Below are 14,765 nucleotides of genomic sequence, written 5' to 3'. Positions count from 1 at the left end.
ACTTGCAGGACTGAGCCTGGCTCCTTGCCTAAGGTTGGCCAAGGGCAAAGACACCAAAGCCAAGGCACCCAAGGCAGCTTGCCTCTCCTGATGCAGGCTAAATCCCAGGCATGACACGCACAATCAGGCCACAGAGGCTGAGAAGAGACTTCACCCTGGAGGCCTCATGTCACAGCCACTGACAGCCAGAGAATGGGGGTCCTGAGGCTTGGCAGAGCAGGGCAAACAGAACCAAGGGGGCAGATACGGCAGCCATTCTTTGCTGAACACCATGGTCCACCTTGCATGGTGCTAACCACATATCCTGGTGACAGTCCTGGCAACAAATCTCTGAGAGGCTCTGAGAGATAATGGCTTGTCCAAGTCCCATGAACACAAATCTCCCTGCCTAAAATCCTGTGAGACCCAGGGGCACCAAGCTTCCCCTGGTGAGAAGCCTGAGGTGATGGCTGTGTACAGAGCTCCTCCCCTGGCCAGGTGCAGGCCTGGGTGGGGGGGGCAGGGGTATTCTCTCCCTCCCACTGTCTGCACTTGCCAGCTGGGAAGGGGATGCAGGGAGATAAAGACAGACTCATGCTCTATCCCAAGCCCTGAGAATTAACACTGAGAAAGTCCCCAGATCCTCACCATAACACTTTCAGGGGGAAGTTGAGGTGTGGAGAGGCTGGTCCTTGCAAAAGGTCACCCAGGTGTTGTGAGGCAGAGCAGGGATTCCCTTTTTTATATTATTTATTTATTTATTGAGACAGAGTCTCATTATGTGGCCCTCGGTTGAGTGCAGCGGTGTCACAGCCCACAGCAACCTCAAACTCTCAGGCTGAAGCGATTCTCTTGCCTCAGCCTCCCAAGCAGCTGGGTTTACAGGTACCCACCTGTAAATGCCTGGCTATTTTCTGTTGCAGTTGTCATTGTTGTTTAGCTGGCCAGGGGCTGGGCTTGTACTCGGCATCCTCGATGCAAGTGAATGGTGCTATAACCATTGTGCTATGGGTGCGGGGCCCAGAGCAGGGATTCCAACTCAGGCTGTCCAGGGGGCTCCAGAGCCCACTCCTGCCCTCTGGGCTGGGCGAGTGTGCTGACACATTGCCAGGGCACCAGCCCTTGAGGGTACCACTCCCTAGTACTCTTCTTTCCTCTCTGCAGCAGGCTTTGAGCCAAAGATGAGAGTAATGGATCCCTTCATCAGCAAGCCTGCTCCTCTGGTTTACAGGTGCCGGAGCATCCAGAGGAGTGTTTGCTGAGGACGGGCCTCCTCCCAAACTCCAGTCTGCGCATGTCCCTGCACATGGGGCAGATGCCCCCTCAGATGGAGCCTCCTGCTGGGGGCGGCTCAGAGGCCGGTTTGGGGCGGGAGGGGTGTACAGTTTGGAGGAGGAAAATCAAGGGAGGCTGCTTCTGAAAATATTCTGCTTCTGTAATATTTTAATGCAACGTCTGTTCCAGGAATGATTCGGGGCAAGAAAACTGCGCCAGGGTTCACCGGTCTCACTGCTCTTCCTCCTCCCCCAGCAACTGGTCGCTGCCTGGAAACTTTTCTAAAGGAAGCGGTCGGCTTTGTGGCTAACAGATCGAGAGGTAAAGAACTTCTGCTCAAGTGATTCAGCAAGAAACCGCCCCCATCCCCAGCACTGAAGTGGGCAGCACCCCGACCGGCCCGCCACACTCTGAGGCAGACATGCGTCCAGCCGGCCCGCTGCTAGCCCTCTGCTGCCTGGTCCTGAGCGCCCCCGGGGACCCGGCCCCAGGTAAGTGGGGGTCTCCTGAGGACTCTCACCTGCTTTCTCGGAGGCCCCTCATTGGGGAGCGCCTGAGCCTAACCCTCTGGTCTTCGCTCCGCAAGTCCCTGGCTGGGACCCCCCAGGGGACCGCAAGGGGCGTGGGGCTCCGGAACTCTGCGGAGGCCTGAGAACACTCAGCACAAGGGTGAGGGGATGGAGCCGGGGGCGCCGCTGCGCGATGTGAGGGTGGTTAGCCGGGTTCTATGAAGGCGCGTCCGTCCTTCCTGGCAGTTGCTGTCCCGTGATTTGCTAGGGACCCTAACAACCACTGTCATGCTTTCTCTGCCGCACTCTGAAGGTCAGCATTGGGGGTTCAGGCCCAGGGGCGGGTGGGTGATCTGCCGAGGCGCAAAGCTCGAACCCACCGGCTCCCTCCGCACCTGCAGTCCCCCGGCTGAACTGATGAGGATGTGACCCCTCACCCCATTTTTAACAGGGAAGCTGGTGACAGAAGACTGCAGTGACTTGCTCGTGTCACACAGCCCCACCGCCCAGCCCACGATGGAAACAGCACCAGGCAGAAGCTGGTTTCTGCCTTCCCATGTCTTTTGGGAGGGGGCTGGAGCCTGGCCGGGTGACCAGGGAGAGAGGGCTCAGGCCCCCTCCTCCTGAGTGGGGGAAGGGGGGGAGGTCACACACCTTCATGGCGAATCAGGACACTGAGAAGTCAGTGACACTGGGGGACACTGCCTGAGGCTCCCAGACTTAGCTTGAGGTGAGTGCTGCGATTTGGGGAGCAGGGGACAGGGCAGGTGAGGAGGCAGCTTCTGCTGTGGGTGATGGGGGCAAGCATCAGCAGGTGTAGGGTGGGTACTCAGCAAACCGTGATTAACTGGTGGTTGACTAGGAAGCCTAGGGAGAGGACCCCACCCTCCTGCCTCCCGCTACCTTGCCTCTTCTTAGCTCACTCCTGAGGCCCTCATCCCCTCCTCAGCCTCCCACCTGTGCCGCTCCTCCACAGTGTCTTCCAAGGTGGGGAGGAGAATGGAGAAGAGCAGCCCTCCAGAGAAGCAGCTCCTTCCCAGACCAGCCAAGGGGTCTGGGTCTAGTTATTTCTACTGACTGTTGATGCGTTCATAGGCTCTGCTTAGCTCGCAGAGTGGTTGGGACAGTAGTGGGGATGCAGGGGGAATTGCTGTGACCTGAGGTGCTGGGTAGCTGTTAGTGTCACTTAAACGGGCAGTGTTGCCCACCCCTTTGCTGGTGTGTGATGTGCACACAGCCCTCCAATCCATTCCCTGGCAGCCCGCTGTCTGCCACTGAACCCCAGATGGAAGTTCCAGAGGCCACCCTCACACACAGGGGTGCTAAGGCCCCTCAGAACCATACCTCCCAGCCTTGGAGCCTGGAACATTCCTGAGCTTCAGTCCTACCATCCATGAGATGGGAAGGTACTTGCATTCCCTCTCAGACCTGGAGAGGGCTCACATAGAGGCACACAGTGGGCCTGGTGTGCCTTCTGAAGGGGCCTCTGCCACTTGTTCCTTGGTCTGTCCAGTGCAGGCCCTTCTCTTGCTGTGCTGGTGACACCCTGATGTCCCTACCCAGGCTTGAAGCCAGAGTGCTTTGGTAGTTTCTGGTGCCTCTAACAGGGCTTTGGGTCCTTATCTATATGGTGAGGGTGCTGGGAGCCCTCTGTCTGATGGGAACCTATACCCCCAACTCCAATAGCCCCCTTGTCTCCTCTGAAAACAAACTCCAGAGCCTTCCTTATATGTGTAGCCAAGGGTGGTACCATCTGGGCATGTGGCTTCCCTCCACACCCAGCGCCAAACAGCAGAACTTCAATGCTGAGCCCCTGGGACACCACCTCCCAGAGCCTCAGAACCTAGGAAATTGCCACATTGGTTTCCTCCACCCTTGCGCCATTGGTGGAAAATGGAAACTCCATCTTCTTTCTCAAACTGACTGCATCTCTTCTAGGAAGCTCTATTGGGCTTCCATGTCACACTCTGCCCCCCAGCCTAGCTTGCAGTTGCCCATCTGCCTGGCAGGGGCCCGGGGGTCAAGGAGTCACCTGTTCTGCCATCTGCAAAGTGATGCCAGTCCTTAGCTCCCTGTGGTGAGCACCACCTGCACCTGGAGAAGTCCCTCTGTACTTTGCCTGCAGAGATACCCACTACAGCCATATGTATTTTGATATGATATTTGATAATAATTACATGACTTCATGTCAGTTATTGACAAGAGCTTGACCTGTATTGTGTCCTATATCCTTGACACCACCTGTGAGGTGCCATCCTCATCCTCATTTTACAGATGAGGGCATAGATGCTCAGAGAGGTTAAGCAGCTTGCTCAAGGCTGCACAGCCAGTGAGAGGAATTCATACTCTGAGTGTGTCCCAGTGGGTTGAGGCCAGGACTAATCCTGGGAGAAATCAACATCCTGTTTATGCCAGAGAGACACATGTACCCTCAAAAGATGGGCCCCCTCACAGTCAGGTGGGTGTGGCCCCAGGAGCCGTGGCAAGGACCCAGAGTCACTGAATTATGCTGGAGTTGTGTGAGATGAGCAGATGGGACAGAGTAGACACCAGCACCCTGAATCTGACATTTATCTCCCAACATCCCAGCCTCAGGCACCACCATCCAGGCTGCAAGTTCTGGGACATGGAGGCCGATGAGCCCCTCAGCACCACCCAGTTCAGCACTAACCCATGATGAGGGCTTGCCTCACCCCCACCCCCACCCCCCCCAGTGACAGAGAGGGATACCAGAAGAGAGTGTCTGCACTCAGCTACTGGCACCTGGGTTCCCTTCTCAGGAATGGTTTCACAAGCAGGGACTCCCCCGAAAACTCCTAAAAGAGGAAGGAGGTGGGCCCTGCAGCCTCCAGCAGCACCTTTCCCTGCTGAAGCCAAGAGCTTCCCTGCAGGCTCCTCCTTCACAATATACAATCTCTGCATAGCCCAGGGCCTTGACATGTGCTCAGTGTCCCCAATCTGCCATCCTCCCCAGAGGACACACATCAGGGTGCCTTAAGTTTCCAGAAAAGTAAATTAAGGGATGTTAATCAAAAATTTGCTACTGTGTTACTCTACAATCTACTTCTGGAGCCTCCTAGAGACATTTGTCCTGTTTGGTAATAATTTGAGAAAAAATTTATTCTCTTTAACCTGCACCGAACAGGTTAGTGTCACTAACACTCTGCTCACTGACCGTGCCCCAAGCTTGGGATTCCATTTAAATAAGCTCTTAGACGTTTTTCATGAAAAGTACACGTGCACACACACAAGCGCACATTGTGTAAATGACGTATACTCAGAGGCTGGTGGGGGACAGTGCCTGCGTCAGAGCCTAAAGGTCAGGGTCAGGTTTCTGAGGAAGAGGTATGGAGGGGGAACAGGGGAAGGGGAATAGAAACAGGGTGAGGTATCATTCATGATTTATAAGGAAACACCAGAATGCTTCTTCTGAGCTCTGCTTCCTGCTGACCAAGAAGGAGAGAGATCCCGAGGTTGTGTGTCATGGGATGCTGATGCTGAAGGACTACGGGGTGACTTAGGGAAGAGGACAGCCCAGGGGGGGTCCTTCAGTGCAGGGCTTGGAACAGCTGCAGAGCCCTTAGGTCACAGGTCTCAGGGGTGCAGAGGGCAGGAGGGGGCAGGAACTGCCCACCAGACACCAGAGTGCTGGATTTGGGCCCACATCCTCCTCAGAGCAGCTAGGTGCTGGCAGCTCTGCTGGCCTGGGCTTAGGGGGCACTGCCCCAGCTACAAGAAGAGGCTGCTGTCCTGGTGCCCTCAGGACAGAGACCCTCATTACCTTTGCGTCTTGCACCCTGGTGCCCCTCCCCAGGTTGTGACCCTGCATCCCACAGCAACGCCTGAGTCAGAGCTCCCCGTGCCTTCCCAGAGCAGGGTGTAGCAATAGTGTACCTAACCCCACCTCCATCTCCAATCATTGGGAAGTATCTGCCCCTGGGGGCGTGGCCTATACCTGCAGAGGGGCAGCAGGGGCTAGGGTTTAGAGGGGCTGATATATGGTGGGTGCCTAGCTGTCAGGTCGCCTGGGTCCCAGTTCCCCACGTCCTGCTCTTCAGAGGCACCCCTGCTTCCTTCCGAGTGGGCCTGGTGTGCCTCTGTGCAGTGATTCTATGCAGACTTCTGTGTGCAGACTTCAATTTCCTCTCACAAGTCCACTGGTCCCCATCATCTGCATTTCTGTCACCCAGGCCATTGCTGCCACAGAGGCCAGAGTCACCCATCCCCCTTTGTCCTGCCCCTGCAGGCACCAGCCTCCAGCTGGGTGGTCCTCCCCCAGTCTCTCATCTCTGCTTGCCCCTCACTCTTTTGTTGCCCACTAGGGTTAGAGCTCCACCGCTGCTCCCACCTGCCACACCCCTGCTCTGTGGTAGCCTCCCTCTGGGTGGGATCTGAATCTGCACTTCCCTTAGCACCTGCCAAGAAACCCTTCTTGAAGAGGGAGGGATTCTTTACAGTGGGTCAGACCTGGTTTAGCCACTCCCAGCCCTGTCCCCTCCTGCAGAATGGGGATGGGCTGCCTGGAGGATGTGGGAAGGAACAGTGTGGTTCCCCGGGGGAGCAGGCCTCAGAAAACCATAGTGCCCACGCTCCTGAGCCCCCACTTCAGCTGCCTGAGCAAACCCTAGACTCTCCCCAGAAGGGTCCTTTGACAGTGGATCTGGCCCAGGGATGCTCCTTTCTCCCCCAACTAGGCCTCATGTCTTGCTTGGTGGCTGGTTTTCTTCCCTAAAGATGATTCAACCCTTGGGATATTTGCTTTTAATGAACAGAGTTTCCCTGTTAATTTCTCTTAATGAATCATCCTTCAAATAAGTTTGACTTTTAAACTTTTTAAAAATTAAAAATAGAGCTTTTAATCTTTGTTTAGACAACTGTGAGACAGTTGAAGATTTACTAACTTGACCCCTACGTTTTAAGAAACATGTAGCTAAACAAAAATAAGCCAACTTCAATATTTTTCGTAACCTTTTTGTAACTTTCCCAGAATCTTTAGGAACTAACATCACAAGGGACATTTATCTGAAGATCATAGTAACCTCTGAGTTTCACTTCACTTCATTTTTTAAATTCTGTTGAATTCAAGCAAGGCTAAGTTTAGTACATCTTGTTATTAAAAGTTAACAGTGATTATCATTGAGAATGATTTTTTTGTTACACTCATCTGTATTTTTCAAATTTCCTACCAGAAATAAGTTAAGTGTATAATAAGAAAAAGCCATGAGTAGTTTTCACAAAGAAAAACATAGACAACCATATTAATCTACCAAAGAGGAAAGAAAACAACCCACTAATCTCTGATGGCAAATACGCACTGAAAACTCTATCCCTTCCACAAAGTGCCTCTTTCTCTGAGTTGATGGCAGGGAAGAGCAGAAGAACCCAAGCTGGTTTCCAAAACAGTTTTGGAACTAAAACCACACCTGACTTCCTGTCATCAAGTGCCTTTGGCATTTGGCCTCCTTCTTCCTTCCTCAAGTTCATATCCACATCCCCAGGTCTCCAGGAGACCCACCACCACCCCATCCTGCCCCGTGTCAGAATCACCTAGGGAAATTCAGGTGCCAGGCCTCACCCAGACTCCCGAAACCAGCTCCCAGCTTTCCATTTCCATCTGCAGAGACCTGAACCAAAGGCTGCAGTGGTTCACGTGGGGGTGGCGTCACAGCGGGATTAGGTCTGACAGCACAGTCCCAGGATGCTTGTGCAGGATGCAGCTGTGGGCCAGCATACAGACCACACCAGGCAGTATTACCTGTGGGATGGGTGCTGGAGGGTCTGCCGTCTTAGGGAGGAAAGGCTGATTCCTCGTGCTGCAAGGTCACAGAACTTCCACAAACCCACAACTTCTCTGCCCACTGCTAAGCCTCTCTTCATTGCACCATTCACCCCTTGTGCCACCACCAGGAGAGACTTCTCAGGAGGCTGCATGGCATCCTGGTTCTCTGCTCTCAGTGGGGTCCAGTGTGCACCCCCCATGCCAGGCATTTGGGTTCCAGGGAGGGCCTCTTACAGGTAGCAGCAGGCATCGCCTCCTCGGGGCCCTCACTCTGAGCTAAGGTCACTGACATCCTGGCAAGAATCCCACTGTTCCCAGCTATAAAGCCCTGACCCCAGGGATTCTCCCCCCAGGAATCCTCTGGCTGTGCAGGTGCCCAGACGCTGTCATGCCAGGCTCACATCCTCAGATCCCCTGCTGTCCAGTTCCCAGCCTGCCAGCCTAATTCCCAGCTCCCAGTTCAAGGGCAAAGGCATTTCCCTGGCTCGCCTCTACTGGGCATCACAGCCACCTTCTCAGTCCCCATGGTAGGGAGCACCTTGTCCCAGTGGGACACCCCCGATCTGCACCCAGCAATAGTGCTATGAAAGCTCCCATGCTCTGTTGGATTCATGTGAATGTTTTTCTCCCCAAAGTTTTGGTTTCTTCATATCCCAGGACATCTGGTGCCTCACTCCCTGAAAGCCCACATCCCTTGCCTTCATTGTCTACTCCAGCAGCACCAGGTCCAAAGCCCAAATACATCTGGGTCTCTCTTGCCTCAGCCAGATTTTGCTGGGTGAGAAGGGGTGACAGTGACCACAGGACATCACTGATCTCTTCTTTCCATACCTTACCAACCCGGAAGTTTATCTGGTTAGCGCTGCTACCACCCTCAGACAGCGGGTCTCACTTCCTGCTGCTACCCCCTTCCTGGACTGGAGGACTGAACGCTGAGGCCCAGGGCCTGCCCATGCACTCCCCTGAGGCCCTCCAGAGAGGATACAACCAAGGGAAGCCAAACTGAGGGTGGATATTCTAATCTCCACCTGCCAAGCAGCCTCAGCCTCAGCTCCTGGGCACTTGAAATGCAACTTGTGCCACTGAGCTTCTGAGTTTTATATTTAATATAAAAATATAAATGTTATATTAATGTAAAAAAAATCACAACATTGGCCAAGGCTTACCTTGTGGGTCAGCTCTGGTCATCTCTGCCACACTAAGATTTTAGAACAATTTGGGAAATTCTTAAGAAGAGAAGCAGTTTACAAACCTAAAACTCCTCTTCCCCATCTGTCCTTCCAGTTTAGTTAGAATTTCCCCCTAACCTTTTGACTTGTCATTTTAATACACAACTGGTCCATAACTATTGTAGAAAAATTGAAAAATAAGGAGAAACCCAAATTCAAATCACTGATGAGCAGCCTACCAGGAAAGGCCACCATTCACTTGTGGGAGGCAGCCTGAGGGGTCTGTTCACACTGATACTTGCTTTTTAATAAAACTCCACAGCTCTTACCCACTAGGCCCTCTTAGCTTCCCCTCAGGCTCCCAGGCCCTGTCCCTGAAGATGTCCCCCCAAGCACCCCTACACCCCAGTGTCACCTTCCTTATTTGCTCATCTGTGGAGGGGGAGCCCAGGAGGCTCAGACAGGAGGCTCCCTGGCAGGCAGGGAGTGAGCCAACTAGTAGCTGGACTGCACGCCCTTCCAAGAGAGCTCAGGGGCACTGGTCTATTCTGCTTGGCTCTGGCTGGAGCTACACACCAGAACTGGGGTGAAGCCACTCGTGCTGGCCTTACTTGGTACAGGAAGGACACAGAAAGGCAAGAGAAATCCAGGTGTCCTCCACCACCAGCCGGAATGCTCAGCACAGAGGGGAAAAAAGAGCAGGGGGACACCCGGGCAGTGCAGGGCACTGGGGGTGCCTCTCGGGATACCTGGGGGCAACAGGGATGTGCTGAAACCAGGAGTGGGTGGGGGTCTGACATGGGGGAGCCTGTGGTGACTCAGTTTACCTCCTCATGTAGGGCACCAAATCTTAGTGTGGACAGCTCAGTAGGTGCCCTTCCAGGGGTGAGAGAAGAATTTCTCCAGACCAAGATGAGGATGTAAAAGTAAAACATTTATTTTTATCTTCTTAGCAGGAGAGAGGGAAGGAGAGAGGGAGAGAGAGCAGAGAGCAAGGAGATGGCTGGCATCCCAAAGAAAGGAAGAATGCTTCACTGAGGTCCAGTGACCAGCTGAGTTTAAGGGGCAGAGAAAGAAACAGTGACTGCAGTGGAATTCACAAGACCTTGTGAATGTGGATGCTGGTCCATTTTCCTCTGGCAGATGGGAGACAGACATTGACAGGTGGTTTTGCCACTATTTCTGCCTGATGCTCACAGCCACTGTCTGTCTGGGAGCTTTTCAAGAACCTCTTGAGGCTATAGGAACAAATTCTAACATATAGATTTAGTCACTAGGTCTAGCGACTGTAAAGAGTCATTACATTTCCTTTTTTTTTTTTTGCAGTTTTTGGCCGGGACTGGGTTTGAACCCACCTCTGGCATATGGGGCCAGCACCATACTCCTTTGAGCCACAGGCACCGCTTTTTTTTTTTTTTTTGAGACAGAGTCTCACTATGTCTCCCTCAGTAGAGTGCTGAGGTGTCATAGCTCAAACTCTTGGGCTTAAGCAATTCTTTTGCCTCATCCTCCCAAGGGACTGGGACTACAAGCACCCGCCACAACGACTGGCTATTTTTGTTATTGTTGTTGTTGTTTAGCAGGCCCACGCAGGGTTCAAACCCACCAGCCCCGGTGTTTGTGGCCGGTGTCCTAACCACTGAGCCATGGGCGCCAAGCCTACATTTCCTTTTAGTCTGCTCTCTGCAGTGGTTTGTGAGAACAGAAATCTACAGGGGGCTGTTCATAAGCCTGCTAGGCAGAGAAAGGTGGACAGTGAGATAGATTTTAGTCCTTACTGAAAAAGAACTGAGTTAGTAATTTTCTATTATGGGCTAGTAATTTTCTGTTATGGGTTAGTAATTTTCTATTATTTCACTGTAGACTGACCAACCTTTACAGGGCCCTTGGAGCAGGACCCAGCCAGCACTGCCTCTGCTGCCCAGCTCCAGGGCCAGGCTGAGGTTGACTTCTCCCAATGCCCTAAGGCTACAACCTGCTTCTCCTTGTGGGGGACACATTCTGTTTTTCTTGAACACACGTGTTGGAGATAACCCTTGGTTCCAAAAGGGCAGTGTGGGCAGGGGCAACCTCCCTGCACCAACCTCGAAGCTCAGCAGAGGGTGGCCCTGGAGCTGAGCAGCAATGTGGCGTGAACTGCAGGGTCACAGGGAAATACATTCGTCAACAGAAAGAAACCAAACTCTGTAACATATTTATTCTGAGCTGAGTATGACCTCAAGAGATCTTGAGAATTTATACCCAAGGCAGCCAGGTTAGTTTGTTTTTATAGGTGTTCAGAGACCAGGAATTATACTACATGGGAGGTGTACACCGGTTTGGCTTGAAAAGATGGATATCTTGAAGGTGGGTGAGGTCTGCAGGTTATAGGTGGGTTTAAAGATCTTTTAAATGAAATAAAGCAATTTGTAATTGGTTAAAGAAATGAACCCTTGCCTAAAGGCTTTATATTAAAGATGCGTGTTAATCAGAAACAAACCACAGAGACTCAAGTGACCTATTAAGTAAACTGATGGCCTTCAGGTGTGGTCAGCCTTTGCCTGGCCTGTGGCCTTAGGCCTGTTAATGACAGTGTCAGCTCCAAAAGGGAGGGGCTGTGACAAGGCCTGTCTGGTAGCAGCTTTAAGGTTTTTTCTGGGTCCCCCTGGCCAAGACGGTATCCATTTAGTTGGCTGGGGGCTTACAATTTTATTCTAGTTCACACTCTGTAGTGTGAAGGATAGATGGACAGGTGGCTGACTGAGGGGTACACTGGTGAGGGTTGATGGGGCCAGAGCCCTCACAGAAAAAACCAAGCTCCAACCTGGTGTGAGGCAGGAGGCCTGGACCAAAGGCCTGCTAACATCAAGTCAACATTCATAGGAGACTCTTTGTTTCTCTCTTTCAGATTTCTGCTCCCAGGACCTCAACTTGGGTGTGAAACCAGGATTTCCTGAACCAGTAAAGACCAATGACGAGAGAGTCCTCAAAGCAGCCAGGCACAGCGTTGAAAAATTCAACAACTGCACCAACGACATGTTCCTGTTCAAGGAGTCCCACATCAGGAGGGCTCTGGTCCAGGTGAGGGGCTGGGTGCTGGTCCAGCGGCCGGGAAGGTGAGCTGCAGTGACCCCGCCCCCCTGCAGTCTAGAACACCCACCAGGCCAGGAGCTGACAGTGGTACCAAGCCCTGGCACAAATGTCGCTTCTGGGCCATCGCCAGGCCCCAGCCCAGAGCCCAGGAGCATGAGAGTGGGTGGCTAGGGTCCTAGGGGCAGGAAAGTGACAAAGGCACTGTCACAAGGAACAGGCCACTGCACTGCCAGGCAGAGCTGCCTCCAGCACCTCGGGCCCCCTGCCAGGCCTCACTTCCCACCTGCATGGCAGGCCCGAAACATGGCTGTGTCCTTCCATGTCCTAGTACTCTGCCCAGGCCACACCTGACTCACACCTGCCCCGTCTCCAGCCTCACCTTCCCATGGCCCAGCATGTGGTCTGCATGGACGACAGTGAGAGATGCCATCAGGAGGGCTGCCCGGGTCTCTGCCATCTGCTGGCCACAGGGAAGCCTGCAGCCCTTGCTAATGTGGCCAGCTATTGGACAGCGCCCATGCCCCAGAGCTGCTGCCTGGAGGGAGCAGAAGTAGCCCTGCTCAGGGATTCATGGCTACCCTGGGTCACAGGATGGGGGTGATGTTTTACAAACTTCTTTATTCTTTTTGGCAATTTCCAACTTTTTAAAAAGCAACCTGCTTTTGTGTGAGAAAGGCTGTGGAGGTGGCAGTGGTGTGAACCCAGGGGCTGTGGGTCCTCCCTGGGGGAGGCACAACCTCCTCCAGGAGGCCAGGGTGATCTTTGGGCCCAACTGTCCAAGGTCCGAGAAAGAGGGGTGGGACATTGTCCTTCTTTCTCTTGGTGATGTTGGGGACAACTTTATTTCACTTGGTATTTTGTGGCGCTAAGACTAAAAATTGAGGCATTTTTCTTGGACTCCTCTAAAACCACAAACGAGAATGAACCAGGTCTCTGCCCTGTGAAACACAGCAGGCTCGTGGGGGGATGGGGTCCCGTGGCACAGGAGGGAGGGAGCAGGTCTTTACTGCAGGTCTGGAGGCTGGGCAAGCCATCCTAGAGTCTAACACAAAGCCTGCCTCACACCCCTGATGGGAGCAGGCTGGAGTAGGGGGAGAAAGAGGGGTCTCCAGCCCAGCCCACCTTCCTCCCAGGCCCTTCTTTCTATAAGGCCCAAGTGCTCCTCACCCCCTCCTCTCACTCTTCTCGGGCACTTCCCATGATGTGTGTTAAGGTCCTCCTGCTAGTGGGGGAGCCCACCCCCTTCCATTCTGTGCTCCAAACTCATGACCCTGTCCCTGTGCTCCTTCCAGATAGTGAAAGGCCTGAAGTACATGCTTGAGGTAGAAATCAGCAGAACCATCTGCAAGAAGAACATGCACCCCAGTCTGGACAACTGCGACTTCCAAACCAACCACACCTTGAAGCTGGTAAAGCAGAGGCCCTCAGACCACCCCACCCGCTAAGAAGCACAGCTCCAGAGGGAGCCCTGGGTGGGGTCAGGGAGGTTAGAGCAAGAAAGACTATCAAGTAACTCAGAAACTATTATGTTCACAACATATACCAGCAGTCCTCCACCTTTTTGGTACCCAGCTCTGGTTTCATGAAAGACAATTTTTCCATGGATGGGGGTGAGGGTGTGGGGAGGGGGCATTAGATTCTCCTGAGGAGCAACCTACATCCCTCCCACGGGCAATCTGCAGTACAGTCCCACTCCTGTGAGTCTGACAGGAGGCAGAGCTTTGGGGGAGCAGCTGTAAATACCCCTACCTGCTCCTCTCCCCACCTGTTCCTTCCCCTACCTGCTCTATCCCCCATCTGTCACTTCCCCCCAAATACCTGCTTGCCCCCCCCCCCTGCTGCCCAGCCCAGTTTCTAACAGGCCATAGACCAGTACTAGTCCATGGCTCAGGGTTGGGGATAGCAGCTACATATATATCTCTGCAGAGAGAGCAAGAGAAAGTAAATGTAGCAACATTTAACAATGATAAACATAATCTTAAATCATTCTTTCAATTTTTTGTAGATTTTTAAATTTTCAAAATAAAACTGGAGGCAAGGGGAGGATAGCCCAGGCAGGGTTAAGCTGTGCCGGGATTCTCAGGTGTGCCCCTCTTTGTTGCAGACTCTGAGCTGCTACTCTGAAGTCTGGGTCATCCCCTGGCTGCAAAGTTTCCAGGTGCCAGTTCTCCGCTGTCACTGACCTCCGCTCTTCAACAGCTGCATCCAGCGCTCTGGGCCATCCTGAGTGCTAGGAACAAGAGGTGACTATGCCTCACAGCCAGACGAATGTCACGTTGCATTTTCTTCTAAAACTAACTCATTTTACTGCTGCGTGCACCCAGGTTCAGCATCTGGACCGAAGTGCTGGAGTCAGGGGCCCTATCCCCACTGGTCCCAGGGCACTCATAGGGGCCCAGGGCTCCATCTCTTGGTCCAAGTAGTTGTCACAGTGCTCCTGGGTAGGGAGGCCGGTCTGCTACTTCACCTTGACCTTCTGTGGACAAATAAAGCTGTGCATAAAGAGCTGATCGTGCCAAGTGACAGCTATATGCTTTACCTTTGACGGTATGGTCAGAAGAGTGAGGTGAGGGTCGCAGGCTGGCTGGTGAGCTGACATTACTTCCCTCAGCTCTGTCAGTGACTGTCTCTCAGTCAGCACACGCTGATGAGTGGAGCAGCCAAAGACAGACAGCCTGTCCCCACCAAGCAGGGCAGGGAGCTTCACATTCAGGGCCTCAGCCTGGGCTCTCCCTACAGGTTTATAAGTGTGGCCTTTGCAGAGCCAGAGAGGAGGCCAGGGCTGCAGGCCTGCAGATGCAGGGAGATAAAGTCATGTGGCACACTCACAGTTAAGTGAGACCAGAGTGCAAGGCCACCTCTGGCCAGGCCTGGCTCCTCTCTGCATAGAGAGTGAACACCCACAGGCCCTGTGCACACTGGCCAGGCAGGATGCCATCAGCAGGAGAACCCAGCTAACCTCCACTGCTCCACCTGGGAAGG

The 14,765-nt window shown here is 53.3% G+C and overlaps 1 protein-coding gene across 1 annotated transcript; it reads left to right on the top strand.

Annotated features, from left to right (window-relative positions):
- Nucleotides 1-1,501: 1,501 nt before the first annotated feature.
- CST7 (cystatin F) lies at nucleotides 1,502-14,293 on the top strand. The gene is made up of 4 exons (XM_003801086.3): nucleotides 1,502-1,745; nucleotides 11,599-11,771; nucleotides 13,076-13,192; nucleotides 13,888-14,293. Exons 1-4 carry the CDS (start codon nucleotides 1,676-1,678, stop codon nucleotides 13,963-13,965), a joined length of 438 nt encoding a protein of 145 aa, XP_003801134.1. The 5' UTR covers nucleotides 1,502-1,675; the 3' UTR covers nucleotides 13,966-14,293.
- The last annotated feature ends 472 nt before the right edge of the window (nucleotides 14,294-14,765 follow it).

Source organism: Otolemur garnettii, unplaced genomic scaffold, assembly GCF_000181295.1.
Source record: "Otolemur garnettii isolate 467f Iridium unplaced genomic scaffold, OtoGar3 scaffold00197, whole genome shotgun sequence".
NCBI lineage: Eukaryota > Metazoa > Chordata > Mammalia > Primates > Galagidae > Otolemur > Otolemur garnettii.
The sequence above is the reverse complement of the archived record's forward strand: the minus strand, read 5'-3'. Positions and strand labels throughout refer to the sequence as shown.